Genomic DNA, 23,147 nt, shown 5'->3' on the forward strand with positions numbered 1-23,147 from the left:
ACATTCAGATACATACACTTGCCCATACACACACAGGTACACACACCCTGACAAACAGAAACATGCACTATCCCACAGATACATACACACACAGATACATATAGATACACATACTGACACATACATACACTCATAAGTCATATTTTTATTTTTAGCCATCCTCCTGTTAACATGCCTTTTGTGTGCTGGATGGCGACCTGCCTGATGTCTTAGACTGATGGGAGTGGGGATTGGAGCTGACCCTCTCCTTCTCTTTGGAGCTGCTTCCTCCCTCCCACGCGGCCTTTGGTATTGCATAAAGTGACTGGTTTTCCCTTACTCTCTGTGCTGACAACATTACAGGCACCGGGTCCAACCTGTGGCCCTTTCACATGGTGACTGTGCACCTTTTTAACAATGCCCATCAGGTGGCCTTATGTGTAAGGGCCACCGGAAAGGCCCCCTCAGCATGCGGGCCCCAGTGCCACTGCACAAGTGGTAGTTCCGCAGCTGTATATGTGTGTACCGTTAAGATCCACAGCAATAATACTCACAGTAATGTGCAGTGTATATGAGTGTATCACAAAGCTCCGTAGCAGTAAAACTTACAGTAATGTGCAGTGTATATGAGTGTATCACAGAGCTCCACAGCAATAAAGCCCACATTAATGTGCGGTGTGTATGAGTGTATCACAGAGCTCCGTAGCAGTAAAACTCACAGTATTAATATAGGCTGCGACAAATCTGTTTATAGGTTTGATTTTGCAATAACCTATTTGTTAATTAAACAGAATTTGTTATCCATGTATATAAACAGTCCATGCATCCACATGCTTCATAGATTAAATAATATAAATAAATAGTGGCAGTTGCTGGGTGTTACGCATTCTCCTCCTCCCCATCCAACAAGACAATGCGAAGGGTGTGTGAAGTGAAAAGTCCAATGTTCTGCACTTTGTGGGACCAGTACTGGGGTTGGTAACCCCTCTTGTCCTTCAACGCTCTCCAGAAGGTTTATTCACTAATAATGAATTGTGATCACGATAGTCAACAGGCTTTTAGCAAACTTCGTTTGGAGGTAAATTTACAACTCCCTAGAATTTTTAGTTTTAAACTTTTGTATTTTAGCCTAAATTTTGCAAGTTTGCAAGATTTTCAGCTTGCCTCACCACTAAATAAAACGAACTGAAACAATAGCCGTGTTTGACAATGTTTCAAGTTCCAGTGCTTCTGGTGACGGTGGTCACCTGGTTGCCGCCACACACGTTTGACAAATTCAGCATCAGGGGAATATAAAGAAAGGGTTAAATTATATTAATTTATTCAAAAGCTAAATGTAGCTTAAAAACTATTCCAAAATGGCTTTGGGTATTCACATTGTGTTTGTGCTGGTGGCTTTTTTTTGGCTGACACAAGACCTCATTGTGAAAGGCGGCAAGGAGTTCTTTTATCGAGTCCTTTCATCTGCCACAAGTTGCTGCAGGGAGAGAATGAACAATCTATTCTACAGAAAAAACTCAAGCGTTATGAACACAAAGCTTTTCCCATATCAACTTAATGTTTAAAGAAACACTGTAAAATACTGTAGCTCTTAAGTACGGCAGCTGTGTGCTAATCGTGTGCATTTATAAAATACCCTCAGATTGCGGACCTATAATAGTTGTTTGATATGGTAGTGCCACACACACAGGATTACAAAGATGTTCACAAAAGTTTGAATGTGTCAGGAATTCAAGGTGAATTTCAAATTTTAGACCAATATAGCCGAGCGGTAAAGAAATCTAGTTAACTTGGAGAATTTTTCTAAATCAGCTATTTTGACATTAAATCTAACACATTATGCTCTATTGAATAAGCCGGATAATAGAGATTAGTAATGTGTAACTTTGAACCTTCCATTTTTGCCTCTCCTCTGATGCCACCACTCAGTGTTCTCACATCGGACATGAGAATGCCCTCCCACTGCCCTCACCTTAAATGGTCAGTCCAAGCATCCTTACCACCGCAGCCCGCTGTAGTAGACATAATTCCAGACGTACCATGGTGAGTTAAGGGGGCAAGCCAGTTTACAGTTTTTGGCTTGGTATCAAGTCTGCTCTAATGCTGGCTGAACAACATATGGCTTGCGCCCAGCTGCAGGAGCCAAATGCCGATCCAGCCATTTATTCACCAGCTGAGCGCTCTCAGTCAGCCAATGAAACTCCGTGCAGTAAATACGCACATAATTCACAAGCCACAAGATAGTGGTGTTTCCAGAGGTGGAGTGACACCTAGCCTAAATATCTTAATATCTGCAGCGTTCCATACTGCACACAGGTACCTTGCACCATGACCCCTTCAAAACGATGTAGTGGGCATGGTGCATGGCATAACTCTTTTTAACTTAATATTAAGTTAGGATTATTAAAGTAAAGGTTTGGCGTTTCTTTTACAAATCTGTTTATTTAATTGTTTAATTTCTTTTGATCAATTGAAATAAATGACCTTCATGACTGCGAATTTCCCCTTTATAAATAATAATGTGCCCTGGGTGTGTCCCCTAATAAAACGACTCTTTTCTGATAAAAGATTACAATTGTGAATTTATAAAATTCTGGTGACAGAAGACTCTACAACTCCTTCACATGTCAAATAAACGTGTGGGGTGTCCATGTCCTTTGTCTGATGTTCACAATACAACTCCTTGAACTCTTTGATAGTCTGTCACTAGCATGGAATTCTGGGATATGTAGTCCAGCAATACTCGGAACAGCAGCATGGACACCCTAGGTATAATGCTCTTACTTTAAATAGTGGAGATTTTAATAAAAAAGGATGGTGGTGAGTTTTATACCGTTTATTAAAAAAACAAAAAAACAAACAAAAAACGAAATTTTGGCATTTACTTCATCCCATCTCACTTGATTGTGTTTTATTTTTTTAAAACTGTTGCAACTAATATTCTAACTAGCGCATGGCTCAGTGGAAACAAGGACGTTATGCATGTGCCAAGCATCAAAGGGAAGGTGGCTTACCTTAAAACTATTGAGAAACAATTTGAGCAATGTAACCCCTTAAGGACACATAACATGTGTGACATGTCATGATTCCCTTTTATTCCAGAAGTTTGGTCCTTAAGGGGTTAAAAATAAACTCATCATATAGGGGCTTTCCTTATTTATCATAAGCGTGACGCTGTAGAGATATTGACGGCAGAATAACAGGGGGCATAGTGTTATATAATATATTGTGAATATAGCATGTTAAATCATTGCCCATAAAAGGTAACTGAAGGGTGTTTTGAGATTGGGGCTGCCGTTTAGTTGTTGTGTCGTTCGCGTATTCTATGTGGCCGATGTGGGCGTTGGGGATTGGTTTGCGAGTTATATATCGATGCTGTTTGCCTGGGTGCTCTAATAACAATTTATTTGTAAAAGTGAAAATTTTCACTATTTTTTTCTTCCTTTGACATTTCCATTGTAAATTGTAAATCTGGTCCAATTTCAAATGAATGGTTACTATATTTATTTGTGATTTGGGGACCAGCAGTCCTTAGTTTTTATTATTAAAAAGTGTACCTTTCTCTGCATCATTTTTGATGAGGATTTGAAGCTGTTTTATTTGAATATCAAACCTGCAATATTTTTACATACAGGTTTTTTTCCCCAGTACTTTTTTGTTATTAGATGCAAAGGTCTCCAGTTTATCAATCTCATAATTCAAATGATGTCTTTTGGCTCACATGTGGCTTTCGTTTTTTAATTTGTCTCATTAAACTCCAGGTGAGGATGGCAATGGTTTTGTTTATGCTTTTCTCTTTTAAGTTGTTATTAGGTTCTGACTCTATTTAGGAGAAACATTGGCTTGATTGTCCTTTCACCATCTGTTTCGTATTTCCTGCCTTGTCCCCTTCACCCCTACCCTTCCTTAAAGGAGATACCTGTTATTAAACATCTGCAGAGACAGTCCATGGAGCCAATGTACGAGGTCCGTCTTCTGAAACTCTTTTGTGGAGATCCTCATGTGCAACATTTTAAGAGAAACTGTCTAACCCATGTTTTCCGGATCTCAGTTCCTCTTGGATCCTTCCTACCATGTTGCTGTTTACATTCCCTGGTTCCTCTCAGCTGTGCGTGTTGGGCAGCATTGTCAACGTGACGTCACTCGCTCGTTTTAGATGGTTTCTGTTTTTATCCCTCCTCAGAAGCAGGAACTCCCCATTGTTAGATCGCTCGGATGAGATAATGTTTTTTTTACTCGACCCGTGCAGTTTATTTAAATACACAAGAGGAGGAATGCTTACAAGTTCTAAGGAATGGAATATTTACAAAGAATGGAGGGCTCTTTCACAGTAGTTTGTGTACGCTAAAACATGTATGAAATATATATTGCATACATAATATATACTTTATGTTAGGCCAATATGGGCTGTTGGTCTTATTTTACCAAGTTTCTTAGAAGTATAGAGTGTTTTTTTTTTTTTTTTTTATTGTGAGTCTGCAAGAACTTCCAGGGTTAAAGAGTTACTCCAAACTCCAAGACCACTTCTGCTTTTTTTTTATTGTGAGTCTGCAAGAACTTCCAGGGTTAAAGAGTTACTCCAAACTCCAAGACCACTTCTGCTTTTTTTTTATTGTGAGTCTGCAAGAACTTCCAGGGTTAAAGAGTTACTCCAAACTCCAAGACCACTTCTGCTTTTAGAAGTGGTCATGTTGGTAGGAATCTATGTGTACAGCATTCTGCTTGAAATTCTGCACATACAGAGTAATTCGCACCTTTGTACCGGGGATATTTTTTTTTTCTCTTTTCTCTCTCTCCTTCAATGAGAAGGTTGGATTTCTCAATACAGCTATTTATCTGACCTTCTAGATGGAGAATATTCTCCGATACAGAATCAGAGAAGGGTTTATTTTCTAAATGTTTGTATGAGTCTGTATGTTTTCACCAAGAGTTGTGTTGGAGATAGGATTTTGTTTTAGGAGAGGTTGCAGTGGGGAAAAGCCAGCTGTTTTTGTGAATTTGACCATAGAGCATAATGGTTGCTTTAATAAATGCTCGAGGATTAAACTCTCTGCATTATAGAATGATTTTCTTGGACCAGTTGAGCAGAGGAAATATAAATATCTGTTCAGTACAGTACAGGTTAGAAGATAAAATAAGAATAGCATGAAAATATAACCCATTCGTCTTTTAACGCATCATTGAGTAAAAAAAGAAAATTAATCGTGGCCATTTTGATCTCCAATAAACTAGCTTTCAAGTTAATTCATAAAGAAATTGGTGAAGGACAATACTTGAATCTGATAGGCGAGATTGAAAATAAAGTCTATACTATTGCTAATATTGATGCCCCCAATTTGCACTAATAAAATTTATAAAGAAAGCTCTTTAAAGAATCTAGAGAATTAGACAGGTTCAATCTGTAGTAATTTACACATTTAGGGACCTGAAGAAGAGCTTTTTACTATTACATTTGTGGAGAGTATTTTATCCCACAGATTTAGATTATACTTCTTTTTCCAAGACATATTGTACTAACTCCTGTATAAACTTTATTTTTGGAGGAAAAGGCACTGCCAGAAGATTAAAAAAAATATATATTTTTTTTTTAATGAAATCACATGGTCGTATCCATAATTTATCGATAAAGCACCATGATGATGATGATAACATAAAAAGGCCAAGAGCAAATTGGCGATTAAATGACAATCTGTTAAAAAAGAACAAAATCTGTCCCAGATAAAATAAATTACTGAGCTATTTTTTCTTAAAAATAGAAATGAGGAAATTTTACAATCAGTGATTTGGTGCGTATATCAAAGCATCATACGAGGCAGCATAATTAAAATTGGATCATTTGAAAAAAAAAATGAAACAATAGATTAAAAACTGTCAGAATTTGTCAGAATTTTACATCACGCTGGATGTTCCGTCTGTTCAAAACAAAGCTAACCCCAGTTGGGGAACAGACCAGGAGACCAGGATAGACAAGGTTCAAGACACTCTTAATGATTTGTGAATTAAAAGAAAAAAAAAAGATTTAGAAAGACTGTATATGAACTGGTATCATATGGGTAATAGAGTGGATAGGTTATTATCCAATATTATGAAAAAAAAAAAAAAGACAAAAAGCATTATATCTAAAATAGTGGATAAAATAGCTTTCACTCTAGAAGATATTTTTTCAACTAGTTTTGCAGGCATCTAGCACGTCTTATATAATCGCCCAGGCAAAGTAGCATCGAACAGAATAAAAGAATATTTCAGTAAACTGCGGCAGTTGCTGAAGATGAATACGAAACAATTAGTAGGCCAAAATGAAATTAACATGGAAAAGGAAGTTAAAGCAATAATGGATAACTTTAAACAAAAAAAAGCTACAGGTCCAGATTGGTTCAGCAACTAGTTTTCAAGCTGTTAAACCCTTTAATTCAGTTATGGCAGGTAGAGAAATTCCACAGAAACTAATTCAAACCAACATATTGCCATTTCTTAAACATGGAAATGTCCCCACGAAGGTTACAAATTACTGTCCAATTGCTTTATTAAATGTAGATATGAAAATATACTCAGCAGTTCTGGCAGAGAGAATTAAAAAAGTTACTACTAGTATAATTCATTCCGACCAGGTTGGATTTATCCAGGTCGAATATCCAATAATAATATACACAAATTCCTCTTTGTTTCAAAGGTTCCAAAAGTTTGGAGCTTCTAAGTCTCATCATGTATTACTACATGGTCAAGAGGTCCAGATAGCATTGTGACATTCACCTTCTGGGTAGATGGGTGAATTTGGAATTCGTGTTGATGGAACAAGATTTACCACAGTTTTTTATCTGGTTTGCTAGATCTGCTATTCCGAATTCGATTTCCCTATAGGATAGACTCCAGGTAGACTCCGTGCCAAATTTAGCCTGTCTCCCATAGCATTCCCGATGGCCCCATACCTTCATAATAGGGATTTCCCCCAGGGTTGCGTGCGAGGGACTAAGAAGCTAAGATTCAGTGATATGGTCACCTTTGCCGAGGTGAGGAGTCTCTAGATTTTATTAGGGTTATCCAATAGGTGCATTTGTCTCCAAGGGACTACATTAGGTTCCTTCAGCTTCAAAATGTTGCTGCTTCAAAGGAGGTTAAAAATGCTGTTAAAAGAGATCTATATTTGAGAAATTATGCAATAAAGAAACCAACCAAAAAGGAATGATTTAACTCGTATATAACCATATATGTTCTAATTCTAGATTATGGGGTGAATTGACCTATACGAAACAGTGGGAAGAAGATCTGGTGGTACACTGGAAGGGTCGGATTGGGAGACCATCTGGGAGACAGCAGTTTCTATTTCAATCTCTGTGTCTTTAATCCCTTAAGGACCAAACTTCTGAAATAAAAGGGAATCATGACATGTCACACATGTCATATTTCCTTAAGGGGTTAAAGGAACCTTTGCAGAAAATCTTACATAGATGGTATACTACCATGGTTAAATTATGGGTAAAACCCATAGTGGATAGTGTTGGAGGGGTTGTGGATTTAAAGGTTCATATATCCATATGTGGTGGGATTGCCCTAAAGTTCGCATGTCTTGGCGACAGGTTAAGGGGATGATGAATGAGATATTCCAGAGAACCATCAAGATGGATCCATGGTCCTTCCTTCTTTTTAAACTGGTAGAGGGTCTGACCAGATAGGAGCAGAAACTTTATTATAAGTTTACTTTAGGGGGCAATTAGATAAGATTAATTTTTGTGGGTGAACAATTGGATTAAATAAGAAGTCCAATTACTTAGTGAGGTGAGACCCATGATAGAAAATAATAAACTGATGGGCAGAAATTATATTTTGAAAATGTTGGTTTCATTGGGAAGAATTGTGCTATTTGAATGGTGAATGTATTTTCTTTTATTTGATTGCACCCGTTCCTTTTCCTTTCTTTTCTCTTTCAAATTTTTTTTTCTGGTTAATTGTCTGGTTTTGGATTCCCTCCTCTATTGGAATAGGGTCGAGCCTAATTTTTCAGTAATATGTGATAATGGTATTAAGGATATATATAGATAAGAGGTCGGCAAATGTAAACTATTATTGTACAGATAGGTCAGCATATTCTGACTCCACTAGGTTTGGGACTTTTTTAGAAGATATTTCAATTGTATTTAATTTACATATTTTTTTCATATTTTTATTTTTTTATTCTATTTTAAGTGATTAATGAAACAATGGGAAGTTTTATGTAGGTGTATTTTTCAAAACACCTTTAAAAATAAGTAATAATAAAAACAAAATAACATATGCAGATTGAGTGATATACCTGATGCTGTAGAACAGAGTGGAACCCCCCCTCCTGAACCTGTCATTAGAAGCCAAAAAAGCATTTGACACGGTCTGGTGGGAGTTCCTTAAGGGAGATTTATTTTCAGGCAAAATATAAGGTGTAATTGTAATCCTTTATTCCAAACCATTTGCCAGAATAATTGGAATCAGATTTTGTTCTAACTGGTTTGCTGTGATACAGGACGCGGCAAGGTTGCCCCTTCTCCCCTTTACTGTATGACATTTTAAATGAGGCCCTTGCTTTGGCTGTAAGGCAAAATGGACGTATTAAAGAGTTTATCCATCCTCATAATAATTTCAAAATTAGTATGTATGTTGTGATGTTACAAAATTATTTAGAATCAATGACAGAAGTGAAGAAAACCATCAAAGAATGTTTTTTAAATTCTTTATATTTGTAGTGCATATAGTGACATATGAGCTTACATAGACATAACAATGAAAGATTGTAGTTGCAGGATGATATGTCCTGATTGATGCACTTTTTATATTAAAGGGAAAAATCAAAAACATCAAGAGCACTGTGTAAGAAAGGAAAATGATATAGAAGTAATGCTGTAGCAGAAAACTGTGCTTAATTACAATTGGTAGAACCACTGGTTGAGTAGATTGATTCAGTATAGGAGAGCAAGTAGGGCTCAACAACATATATAACGCTAGCTCGTGATCTCTCTGGGAACCTGCTGTCAGCCTATCAGTATAAACAGAGAATTAACATAAACAAAAACCTAAACAAATTATATACTCTGTCATTGGGCGTTAAGTAGTGATAGTGACAAGCTTCAGGCATACAAAACTAGTGGGACCTGCGGCCCCTTTGTGGGATAACTCAGCCAAAACCCAGGATGAAAGGTCAGTAACATGGGGCCTGTAAGAGTCCACCACCGGATAAAGACCTCTACCTCGATGCACATGCTCGGTCGCGCTGAACGTAGACTCTCTGCCAGTTTAGGTTGTACTCGTGGCCCCTTCTGGAGTGCCTTGCAAGAATACGTCGGCAGGGTATAGCAATCGGTGTGTGTGGTTGTGTCAGCAGCGGTCCTCGCTCTCCACTTTTCACCACTTGACTTTGGCGGAACTGAGCTAGCAGCAGCGGTCGCCTGATCCTCCGCCTCCATGACAACATGGGTAGCCTACTTGGTAAGACTCCGACTCACGGTTTCTGCTCGCTTACTGGGACCAGGTTTACAGGAGGAAAGGTTTGTGTCCAAGTACCCAGCTACACCCACAATTGGGCACATAGCCAGTCAAAGGCTTGAAGAAATGGGTCCTCAGGGTTTAGCAACCCTTTATGTATGAATCACTGGAAATTCTAAGTGAATTTAGAATTTTTGGTTCAAATAGATGTCTGAAAACATAGCTGACTAGTAGACTGAAATAGTTTGGCTATTTTGACCCAAAATTTTACATTTACTTTAAATTTCAAACAATTAAGTTTCATGAATAACCTTGAAAAGTAGATTGGCTCCTGGCAAGTGAAGTGCCAGGAACCGACGAGAACCTCATGAAAGATATAGCAGAGCTCAAAAGGGACAGGTTCGGATATGTAAAAACTACTTTCCCCTCTGCCCCCGGACCACTACACTACAAGTGGAGCAGTCACTGTCTGGGCTCGTTGAAAAATATACAAAGACCCCATAATTTTTCTTCCCAAACCTTCTGTCAACAAGTTGATCAACCTCCCTCTTATTGCTTATCCTTGTTGGTGGAAGTATGAAATTGTCTACAGTTACTGATGACCTACTGTGGAATAAAAAGAGCTATGACCAGACAGTGCCAATCTTTTCTCTGAGTTATTTTATGGGCTCTGCTAGAACATGAGATTATCTCGGCTATTTGATTCCAAGGTTGAAAATCTTGAAAAATGTAATTGTATAGGGTGTGTAATACTTGTATCCCTTTGCTCTATCCTTTATATTTTTTGGATTTCGGGTTGTGTAGCTGTGCAAACTGCAGTCTGGTAATGAGTCAGTATTATTCTGCAGGATTTAAAGGGGCACTCTTTTGTAGTGGTTATGGTAGTATAATACTATAGGTGCCATCCCCTGATTTGTGTCAGAAAATGTTTGAGCTATTTGACTAAACTGAGTGTTAATGCTTAAAGAGTCCCTTTAAGAGCTAATGTATTCTTGGCAAACATGCCAACACACAATTAACAAATAAATGTCTAGGAAACAAAGTGGAAGACTAAGGAGACCACAAGGCATGAGCCGTCGACATGAAATAAGGGAAGCTCCATAACATGCTGACATACTGTATTATCTCAGAATACAGTATGGACTGTTTTACTGTTTGTTTGTCTTATCAGGTAAACGCACTTTCTAGTTATCTGTTGACTAAGCAAACGTGGTCGTTAGTGACGACTACAAAGTCGCAGACTGTATTGTTAAAATAGAGGGTGTTGTTGTCCCACCGATAACCGCTTAACTGCTACGGAGCCTGGCAGTAAATCACCTTGTATCACATTAAAGGGCCAGTGAAATCATAGCCCAATTGGACCTTTTAGTCTAATATATTGATACTACCCTAAAAACAGTTCTATTACCAACATGCATCCATGTACCGACAGAAGAAAATCTGGGGGAGGTACTTCTCAATTAGCAGCCCATGTTATTGCCTTCTATATTGACTGCATAGTTTGCGTTGAGCAGTGTGTTGGTTTGTTGGCTAACTGGAGGTTGGATCTTCCACAGTCACTGCTAACTTTTAAGGGATCTTAAAATGTATTTTTGTGCACATGTAAGGTTAGAAACTATGCAATTCATATTTTGTCTTCATTAAGTATCTGTTTAAAAAAAAAAAAAGCATATAGCCGTGTGCTCTAAAGACATGTTGAGAAGTTGCTGAAAATGTGAAATTTACTTTGCAGTGACCGTGTTTTGCCAACCTCGTCTGGCTTTACTACGCAGAAAACAGCGATACAGTAACTATATAGCTAGGGAAACAACTAACTGTCTAACCGTCTGTCCAGGAGCTGAATCTCGCAAAGTCACTGCTCACAATTAAAATAACCTTCCACAGTGAGCTGTAACTGTGCATGAGACACCCTCCAGGACAGACATTGAGACAGCCATCCAGTTATCCACCCACCATGCTCTTTACTCTCTGTGCGCTGATGTTGAATTAGCCACTAATTGTAAAGTTTGAGGAGTCCTGACCATCACCACATGCCTATAACCCATCTTACCTGAACCTCTAAAAATAATCATTACATTCCAAAACTAACGCTAACTATACAGAATGCATTTATATGTATGCTGATTGATCGGTTCTAGTGGTAGGACAATAATTAGCAAGTACAGATATGCCCATAGCTTCTAAGCATCAACACATGCTATAACATCCATTAGAACTCATTGAAATCATTACAATCTGGTTCTTCTAGTTTTTGTTCCAACCTGTATCATTGTGAAACAGTAGACTATCAAGTATCTAGTGTCAGTGCTATATCAAGTATTATACCAAAGAACTGGCTTGCCCAGGACCTTCACTTTAGGATCCATACCAAAGAAGTACTTGTATGTCTTCCTGGTTGAATGTGTTGTTTCAGTTTGTCAAGAAATTTCTTCTAGTGAAAGTTAAAAAGTTTGTTTAGGTAACTAAGGCTCACGGTTACAAAAGAGGCATATATTTAGCACCTATGCAAAACTATAGCAGCATATTAACAAAAGAGATTGGGGTCCCTCTGTGTATTTACTAAAGGAAAGGTTTGGAGGTCTAGCATAGGCGTAGGCAATCTTCAACCCTGATACTTTGCCATAATTACGCCTGTAAGAGCATTATTGGAGATGTAGTCCACAGCATCTGGAGTGCGGAAGCTACCTACTCTTGGTCTAGTAGATATACTCATCTCCGGGCCCCACCAGCAAGCTTCATTAATACTAAAACCTGGGGAACCACCAACAAGTGTCAGTGCTCTGCAGACCCATCTTTATGACCCACCAACAAACTCCAGTGGGTTTCACACTTATCTTCAGGGCCCATCTTCTAATTATTTGAGCCATATCTCTATTAGCGCACAGGTACGTCCAAAACTCACCCATGCTAAAACACGGATATCATGAAATTCTGGTGTATTGGTGGATCCCGAAGACAGGTCTGACAAACACTGTAGTAGGGTAAGGACGTTTAATTATCTATCTATGTTTACTTATTTACTAATAGATCACTGCAGGCCTGATGAGAAATCACTATGAGCAATATTTAGTGATATCGAGTGTATTATATTCTGAAGGATCTCTGTGTTTCTAAACCATTGGACTTAATGCTGTATAATACTGTCAGATGAAAGGAATTTATTGATTTGATCAGGCTAATTTACAAACTGACTCTGTAAAAACCTAATTTCCATACGGCAAATTACTGAGTTCATTGTGTGAATCCACTCCCCTCTTATCTATATACTGCACACTACCCTGTTTATTAGAGATTATCTGTTGCAGATTATTATATGGGTGCTCCTAATATGTTCTGTAACGGCACAATTGTTTTCTACAAGGGACAGCATAGAGCTGAGAAGCTGCCCGTCTAAAAATGACAAATGTTAGAATTCGGCCTCCACCTGCCATTCTTAAAAACAATTATATAATATAATATAATAAATAATCAGTACTGTGCCCTTCGAGGTTTCATATTTGGGAAATATATTCAATGTAATATAATATAATAAATAATTAGTACTGTGCCCTTCGAGGTGTGATATTTGGGCATGTATTCAATGTAATATAATATAACAAATAATTAGTACTGTGCCCTTCGAGATGTGATATTTGGGCATGTATTCAATGTAATATAATATAATAAATAATTAGAACTGTGCCCTTCGACGTGTGATATTTGGGCATCTGTTTAATATAATATAATAAATAATTAGAACTGTGCCCTTCGAGGTGTGATATTTGGGCATCTGTTTAATATAATATAATACATAATTAGTACTGTGCCCTTCGAGGTGTCATATTTGGGAAATATATTCAATGTAATATAATATAATAAATAATTAGTACTGTGCCCTTCGACGTGTGATATTTGGGCATCTATTTAATATAATATAATAAATAATTAGTACTGTGCCCTTCGAGGTGTGATATTTGGGCATCTATTTAATATAATATAATAAATAATTAGTACTGTGCCCTTCGAGGTGTGATATTTGGGCATCTATTCAATATAATATAATAAATAATTAGTACTGTGCCCTTCGAGGTGTGATATTTGGGCATATATTCAATAACAGAAGAAAATCTTGATAAATACCTGGGAACAGGTCGAAACATTGCTGTGTCCATTAAATCTGCTTAAAGTTATCACAGTGAGTGCCTGAGAATTTTTTCCTTTTGATATCTATTCAATAACAGTCAGGAATGCTGTGCTGGTGCCGGATAGGTGGGATAGGTGTGTTTAATGTTTGTCTCATATACACTGCTGAGCCCCGAAAATGTTCCATTACCTTTTATTGGGACCAGTGAAAGAAGCACTGTCACTATGATTAATGTGACGTTTTTACTTTACATCTTAATATTATTTGACAGCTTCCAGTGCTTAATGATGGTTTCTTTAGCACAATACAATCTGATTCTTGTTAGTGAAGTAACATCTCACATTTACTTTTATTGCAATAGGTTTTCAAACCATTCGACTACAATTCTCTTCTGATATTCAGTTGTAGCAAAAGACAAACCACAATTTAATTTTGAAGTTGGGTGCTTTCCAGAACGCCTTACATAAAGAGCCATCGCGACTGCCGTGTCTGGTGTCTTAGAGGATAAAGTTAAAGCGGCGCTGACACATGTGGGATTTAAGCGCAACTTGATTGGTAACTGAAAGTTATCTATGGGTTGTGCTATTTTTTGTAGTTTTTTAAAATAGAATATATATATATATATATATATATGTATATATATATATGATTTACATCATAAGCCAGGCTGTCTTGGCACAGTCAGAGCAAAGCATACAAATTAATTTAACCCCCGTGGTGCTGTGAACATGCGTGACATAAGAGTTCTTGATTTATTTATGGTGCTTTGGAAGGAATGTACTGATGAACGCACATAGAGTATCATGGAATAATGACATTGCTCTCACACTAAAATGCTGCAGGGGTAGTTTTTTTTTTCTTGGAAACGAAGAAATGTCACTTTTAAGAAGGGACAGTTCCTTTTTTTTTTAACAATAACTTTAAAAAGAAATGTCAAAATATTTATCTGGCTCCTTTAAAGTGACACTATAGTTAGCAGAACAAGTACAGCTTATTGAATTTGTTCTGGTATGTATAATCATTCCCTTCAGGCTTTTTACTGTCAATACTGTGTTTTCAGAGAATCTCTGAGGAACATCTCTATGAGGAGATGTTCGTTGGCCAGGGCTGTGTTTGGCTTGTGCATGCTCTGCCCCTGATCTGCCTCATTGACAATCTAAGCCAATTCAATGCTTTCTTATGGGAAAGTATTGTGATTGACTGAGATCACAACTTCTGATGATGTCAGCCAAGCAGGCATATCAGGGGCAGAACCAGCAGCAGTGGACTGGAATAAAGGTAAGATGTTACTATATTTAGGGGGTGAGCATGAGGGAGCAGGGGGTGGGGCAAGATAGTGATTTTAACATTATAGGGTCAGGAATACATGTTTGTGTTCCTGACCATATAGTGTTCCTCTAAGTTATCCACTGAACTGAGATTTCTGGACAAGTGGCAAACAAATTGCAAATTAAAACTAGTCATCTGTAAAAATCTCTGTATTTATCAATTCCTAATTCTCTACACAATTTCTGGCTTAGTAAATAAAAAAGTAATTGTTGTGGCATGTGTGTTATTAAATGCTGAGGTCTTGCAAACCTTAATAATATTTAATTATAATATAAATAAATATTTATGTTGACTAACTTGTGTTAAAAAAATTAGAAATTGGAACCAGAAATACAAACATTATATGAGTAAGAACCAACAAGCCTAAAACGCGTTGGGAATTTAGATTTTTGGTATTTGGTTTCCCCCTTGCACGGTGTTTCCAAAAAGCCTTTCCTATTTTCTCTTGGTGAGCACTTGTTTGGCATTTTGTATTTGGATATTTTTCACCCGTTGTTTACCAATAACTTGTGTTACACTCATCTTGCAAACCGTGACAGTAACTACCACACATCTTTTTCCTGACTTCAGAGTGTAACTCTTTTATAGCTGTTTTTACGCCAACGAATATATTGACCTGTATTGTTTATAACTCAAAAACTGACAGAACTTTATGGAAATCATAGTCAAATAGCCAGAGGACCAAATGTGGGTAACCTTGGTGTAGCGTCTTTACAACCTTTTAAAACAGCTTTAAATATGTTGTTTGTCTCACACACCTTCATCTACAGCATGTCTTTACAAGTATTATTTTTCTCCTCCGCGTGGTCTCTGTTGTCTTTTCTATACACATTTCATATTTAGCGACTGACGCCAGAATCCAGTTCTGCCCTAGCATAGCCACGGCCCACAATACATTGGAGTAGGAGAAACAGAAACGTTAGAAGAGACTGAGTATTAAAGTGTTCCGTTCTAACACATGGTGCAAAAATTAAAAAGGTGGTGAGTCACCAATGGAATCTGGTTACTAGTTATGCTGGTTTCCATAGCGATTGCTCCACTTTTAACACTTTTAGACCACTCTTTAAAACAGAACACTTTGATAAACATCCCTGATTTTTTTCTGTTTCTCCACCGATTTGTATGTTTGGTCCTGGCTATTGATTATCTCTGCCTCAAGGAAATATTGGCTGGAAGTTACAGGTAATTCTCTTTGCTAACTGACAGGTGAATAAGACAAAACAATGACTGACATGGCAGTTCTGAGTTCCAAGGTAGAGTTACATACATCAGTGTGAATGTCTATATTTAAAGGGGAACTATAGAGCTAGGGAAACAAAGTTGTCTTCCTAGCACTATATCTCCCTACAGTGTCCCCCTCCCTTGCGGCCACCTGGTACACAGCCACTAGAGGTGGAGTTAACCCTGCAAGGTTATTATTGCAGCTGCATCAAAAACTGCAATCATTACAATTGCAGGGTTAAGGGGCATGGGACACTGCACCCAGACCACTTCAATGAGCTGTCCCTTTAATTTTGTTTTAATGACATCACAACCAGATATCTGTTAAACATAGGAAGTAAGAAAATGTATGTTTTTTCCGAAATCTTGAAAAGTGATATTTCTCTTTAACATAAATTAGTTATTAATTTTTCGGCTGGTGCAGGGGTGTATGGTTGGGATTCTCCAAATGACAATATTCACGTAGATTACAGCACTTTGGTAATTAGTTCCATTAGCAATTAAAGATGTGTTTATTCATAAATTAATCTACTTCCACTAATGTAATCCGTTTTTGAAATAACCTTTCTCTGCTCCCCATTTTACAAAATTAATTTCCCATTATTTTGCCTTCATTACATAGAATTAAGGGGAACTGGAGATATCTCTCTATTCTCCAGTATACCATGTCCTAGTTCATCTGATCATTGTCTGTGTCTGTATTTGACACTCATGTTGCAATATTTCTGTTAATAATTTGTTTCTGATGTTTTTACAATCTTGGATATGCATACCTTTCCAACATCAGTGTCCATAGAAGTAGCATGCTGGTGGGCTGGGTAAAAGGGGGAAGGCCAGTGATGCAAAATGCGTCAGCAACACCACCCCACCACCAAGCGTGGCAGACCTTGCCAGAAAAGGGTCTGCCCAGAGACTCTGCAGCTCAACCTACCAATCAAGTGGGCCGACCCACCAAGGGTGGACCATGCATAAATTGCTGCTAACTACTGGGTCCTGGTGCCCTGAGCATAGCACAAGTGCTTCTGAACTTTTTGGGATTGTTCACTGATGTCCCAAAGTTGGGACAGCGGGAAAGGACACTGAAATTGGAAATTTCCCGCCAAAATTAGGAATGTTGGGAGGCATGGTGGACTAGCACCTAACCATTCATGAGTTTTCTTTACAATACTCCTCACAGTACCGTGTAGATCATCTGAATCAAATATGGAAGCCCCCAAGAGTCCAGGCTTTCCTGATATGCCTGTTGTGAAATGGTCGTGTGACCCCCAGTGTAGGGCTTTTATTAGAGAATTATTCATAGAGAAGCAATAAAGACACAAATCATAATATATTATGATGACTTACTCTACTCATAGTTTAGTGAATATTCTCCAAACTCTTTTAGAAGCTATTAAAACATACATGGACACAAATATCAGTAAAAAAAAAAATAAAAAAAAATATCAGTAAAAATATGTAACATTATTAAATAAAGAAATACTGGATATTTTACAAACGATAAAAAGAAAAAGTAAAATACCGTACCATAACTTTGTGATGTAAAGGTTCTCTGTTTATGGAACATATTTGTAGCTTTCGGTCTTCATGATGAGATATATATCTCACACAGGAGGCTGCTTTTTAAATCTTAGCATAGAGATCGGAAGGATGTACAAACCCAGATGTCCTAAAGTGAATGTTCCAATGATGCGGAAACTTAAAAGAACACTGCGAGGACCATAACAACTTAATTGAAATTTGTAGGTCCCTAGTGCCAGCTTACTAACAGTTTAATCACGGAGCCTTCTCTCCAACGCCGTTTGGCTTTGCCACTATTCTTGTGCTGCTCTCAGATATTCCAAACAGTAAGTGTCATATGGCCTTGGACGGGGTGCTGCTGATTGGCTGAGAGCATCTATTGAGGCTCTAAGCCAGTTAGTAGCTCTCCACTTATAATAATGGCTTGACAAAAATATACGTATGTTTCTCAAGTCATTTTGTGAATGTGGAGCTACTGATTGGCTTACAGTGTTAGCTGACGTTCTCAGCCAATCAGCAGCGCCCTTGTCTGAGGCCTCCTGTTTAAAGAATCTTTCTCACAAGACTCTAAATGTCACGTGATGACTGTATGCAAAATTTGGAGATTACCATAACTACTCTTAAAAAAAATACTGAAATAGAATTAGTCTCATATGATTTAGGAAAAAATAGTTTGTGGAAACATTAAATGCAAGAGGTATCTTGCGGCCATGGGAAGGGAATTAACAAATACCATATGTGTATTGTGCCCCAAGGCAATTACTCATTGGATGAAATATATTTCAAGCTGCAAAGAATGTTTACGTTTTTTTAGTGTTCCTTATTTATTCCACTATCAAGGCATAATTACATCATTTCAGTTTTTTTGGAGTAATTAACTTCACTCCTTTTACTTCCAACCCTTTAGCCTCTGATTCTGGACAGGCCAACCAATATAAAAGGCGACGATTAAACAACACTAAAGTGACAGACAAAGTTATTCACTAAGCTCAGAATTGTACTGAATTAACATTTAAATTACAATATTTAGACTGAAATGGCCAAATTGTGGCTATAACTGACACATTTTTTTTAGCCTAAATGTTACTGCAATTTCAAGTTTAGTTAATACACCCATTAGTCTAAATTTTCAATTCACTTTAGAATAATGATCTTGGGTATGAATTTAAACACATTTCCCATACTTAACACTTGTAGACAAACACACGGAATTCATCTACATAGAAAGAACTTTCATTTTTTTTAACACCAGTAAGATTGTGTGATTCATTCTGAGGAGGATGGTGCAGACATAGAATGATTCATCAGGAGGTACATTCTTTAGGACTCTGACCCATCACTGTGGTTGAAGGACAGAAAATCGAGTTCTGAAAATGTCAACCAGGGATATCTCTCCCTTATCTCAAAATGTGGCTCAAATCTATTGTACGCATCTCAAAATCAATATATATTCCAAACAAATACATTGAAACTAATCCAAGGCTTCCCTCAGAAGCCTCTTCGAAGGTGTCCTTACTCTGTAGCCCAGGAGTGATGACACAGTTGCACAAAAATGTTAGGATGATATTTATTTAGCACCAGGCTTAGTGACACATCAGGATGTTAGTCACTAACAAGTTTGCTGGCACAGACATTCAAAATTTACTCCAAACCAGATTTATTTTTTCATTGTATTGTAAATTCATGTATTCTGGTCTGCAGTGGCAACGTTCGACTTTTTTAACGTAATTCCCAACTCACTGTTTAGATAAAGGGCCACTCTGAGTACCATCCCAGAGGGATTTGTAAAATTCACATGGTTATCATTAATCATTTAACCAGGCAGACTCAATGCTCAAAGTTTTCTAAGTTATCCAGGCAGTGTGCACATACCTGACACATCAATTGGGCAGAGAGCTCTCACCTTTATTTCCTCCTTTGAGACAGAGTTGAACCATCCAAATCTGTTGATTAGGTATCATTCCCTCCCCAAAGTTTTCCAACCGAAGAAAAATGCATAAAAAAATGGGTATTTTATATTAATTAAAGCATCTCTATCACCTTCTGCATGTTTTGTATTCTGGGAGGGTAGTTTTTATTTGCCAGAACCTGCTCATCGCGGGGGCCACCATCATCTTCCTTGAAGTCTACTTTAGTTCCTGGTGTTTCATCTTTCAGGAGCCAACTTGAGTGCTGTATTCTTGCCCGTGCCCATCAGTACAAGACGGATGCCTATACAGGATTCCACAAGGCCTAGGGTTTGACAGCTGAGGACTTGACAAACTTGACAATAGGGAGCTGTGCTTTTTTTCAATCTTTGTCAAGCGTAGGAAACAAATACATAAGACAAACCAGTGCCTTCTTTGTCTTATGCTATCTTTTGTCTAAGATTCCAAAACTCATTTTTAGGAGAGGGGTGCGATAGAGCCATTTAGGAGGTGGGCTTGACAGAGCCATTTCAAAATAAATACAATATATATATATATTTTGTTGTTACTATCGCTTTAAATGTACTTGGCCTTTGTTTTAGCACACCAAATTGCCTCTGCTCGTGTAATGTTGACTTAATTAAGATGTTTTTGTCTAAGTATGTACTATATGAATATAAGATTTAATTTACAGTGTGTAACTTGACTAGAAGGCTTTATTTGAACAGCAGGGCTGGTGTTGGTTGGAGGATTTATTTAAGTACTCCCCTTCTGACTCACCATTCCACTTCAATAATATATTTAATATTGTCTTTTGAAGAGTGACATGGTTTGATTTTCTTCTACATTTTTAGAAATGCATGCTGTACCCTATCCTCCTGTAAAATCCCCTTCCCTCGGGTGTAATCAATTTTTGGATCTCCCTCGTTTGGCAGTAGATTGTACTATCTGCTAATTGGATAAAACCTTACATTAGCGGATTAAAAAATGTGTCTGCAGTTCACGCAATTAAATAATTTAAAATACTAAAAGAATGCTGTGAATGAGCATTAGTCTCCCAAACTTTGAGAAGCAGTAATGTTTAATTTATCATTTTATTAAAACTGAAGCTGTTCAAAGGTCTCCACTAGAGGATCCTAGTCATTGCTGACCCACTGTTTCCCTGGTCTGAGGGAAAGCAGTCTGTAGATGAGCCTGATGGCACTAATAGTCCATATAATCTGGACCAAAGGTTGCCATATCTGCCTTGTTTTCCAGGACACCCATTACATGTTAATGAATAGTGCTGCCCTGCAGTATGTAGCATGTATATGCTGTAGGATTCCTTATCGATAAATGCCTTTATGTTGTGTCTGCAGCCTTTGAATTCTGTGCTGCCCATCATGATGAATGTCAAACGTGTAGCTTTCTCTAACATGTCTAGTTATTACAATCTCTGCTAAGTCAATGTGTGTTAATTTATTTTAAACCAGATGGTTGATAGTTGGCTATGGCTTTCTTGAGGTTATAATCTGGTATTTTATGGGAAAGGTCTTTTTATGGACTGCCAAACTGTATCGGTTCCCAAATTTATATGATTTTAGCTGCACAACTCCTTGTTATGAAAACCCTTTGTCCCCTAACTTCCACCAATATTCCATGGAGTCATTAAAATCTGATCCCGGGGGGAGGACAATAGGTCCCCCCCATTGTTATTTAGGGCCCTCACCCGCCGCTCAGGGGTGGGGGCCGCGGGGGAGGACAATAGGTCCCCCCCATTGTTATTTAGGGCCCTCACCCGCCGCTCAGGGGTAGGGGCCGGGGGGGAGGACAATAGGTCCCCCCATTGGTATTTAGGGCCCCCACCCGCCGCTCAGGGGTGGGGGCCGGGGGGGAGGACAATAGGTCCCCTCCTATTGGTATTTAGGGCCCCCACCCGCCGCTCAGGGGTGGGGGCCGGGGGGGAGGACAATAGGTCCCCCCCTATTGGTATTTAGGGCCCCCACCCACCGCTCAGGGGTGGGGGCCAGGGGGGAGGACAATAGGTCCTCCCCCCTTTTTTTACTTTAGGGCCCCCACCCGCTGAGGGAGGGGGGACCCTTTTTACATTTATTTTTTTAACAGTGAGCAGCCACAGGCTGCGGTACTGCGGTATTGCGAGTAGGGGCACAATTTACTAATACTAAGTAATTTTTACTTAGTATTAGTAAATTTGTCTGAAAGACCACACAAAAAAAAAATAGGGGGAGGACCGAACATCGCATATGTTCGCCGTCCGTGGCGAACGCGAACACGCTATGTTCACCAGGAACTATTCGCCAGCGAACCGTTCGGGACATCACTATTAGAATAGCATTCAAGCGGCTCTGATATAATCTTTATGAAATGCTCATGCTGACTGCGTTAGAATTTCAGTGAATCCAAAGATACCACAAGATAATGTATGGACTATTTTGTCTTTTGGGCAAGCTTGAGTTTGACAAAATTTGACAAAAGGCTGAGCTAAGACGTCAACATTTGTCCATCCTCAGTAGCTGTCACATTTGATGGCTGTGGGAATTCTGACGTCATCTCGCTCATCATAGGACATGATACATGGAGGCTCCAGCAATCTCGCGGGACCATAGACCTCAGTGTAAAGCTCTTTCACATGCGCAAGACTACAGCACTGACGTGGTTCTTGGCAGATGAAGTGTCAGGAGCTGAAGAAGGTCTGCAGGAAGAAAATGGCGGAGGACAGGTTCAGGTAAGTAAATCTACCTTCCACAGCACCCCATGGCCACCAGATCCTAACTGTAGATGTCATCCTCAGGTGTCTTCTGACAGACCCACTTGAATCGCTGGTCCTTTAAGGGACAGTCTAAGCACCAAAATCACTTTATCGTAACATCTCAAATCCCCAGTGGCTACAGGTGTTCATCTAATGGGTACTCTATTGTTTTACGAGTTTTCAGTAGAGTTATTTTTGTGTGTTGGTGGTAGTGGTGGTGGTGGGGGGTTATCAGTTCTCCATACTGTGTGCTTTATGTGTTCTGGACTTACTCCCTTCTCTAATACAGTTTTTGTTGTATTCCTCTCTTTTAGTGGTTCAACTATTTGTTCCTGGTGAAATGCAGTATAAGCCTCTCCACAGCAGTGCTTCTCATTCTCATTTTTGCCTTTCACATCAAGGAGACGCAGGTATGTCCACCCACTCTACCTTCTCGACTAATAGGATAGAGAATATCCGGTATGTAGTTCACACAGCTTAAACCTCTAGGACAGGACATTATAGGGCTCCGACAGTGCTGAATGTATTATTGTCTTTGTGTCTGGGTGAGCTGGAGGATCAAGTCACTGAAGTCATCATGGTGATTGTAGTAACTCTTTAAAGTTATTGTAGCAGTGACATCATTTGGCTGACAAGCTGACGTACACATTTAGTATATCTCCTTAAGGAGCAGCAATAGTAACATTGAAGAACATTGGTATTGACACTTCATTTACTTTTGAATGTATATTAAAGAGTTAGCAAATGATATCACAAGTTAAGGCACAGCCAGGGCACCCAATGCAAATGAGGAGGAAAACCAGAAAAATACAGGGTTATTCACTAAAGTTAGATTGCAAATTGAATGTCAAATTTCAGGCCAGTTTTCCAGTTC

At 38.5% G+C, this 23,147-nt stretch overlaps 1 protein-coding gene across 4 annotated transcripts in view; it reads left to right on the plus strand.

The window, feature by feature from the left end:
- KCNN4 (potassium calcium-activated channel subfamily N member 4) overlaps nucleotides 1–23,147 on the plus strand; it is a 63,124-nt gene that overhangs the window by 16,371 nt on the left and 23,606 nt on the right. For 3 of the 4 annotated variants that reach the window (XM_063437186.1, XM_063437187.1, XM_063437185.1), the window contains one exon: nucleotides 22,588–22,683. In XM_063437186.1, the coding sequence (XP_063293256.1) occupies nucleotides 22,588–22,683 (96 nt within the window). Of the gene's footprint in view, nucleotides 1–21,868; nucleotides 22,250–22,587; nucleotides 22,684–23,147 lie in introns of those variants that run through there. The other variant, XM_063437188.1, reaches the window with a different exon arrangement.

Source organism: Pelobates fuscus, chromosome 11 (genome assembly GCF_036172605.1).
Source record: "Pelobates fuscus isolate aPelFus1 chromosome 11, aPelFus1.pri, whole genome shotgun sequence".
Taxonomy (NCBI): Eukaryota; Metazoa; Chordata; class Amphibia; order Anura; family Pelobatidae; genus Pelobates; species Pelobates fuscus.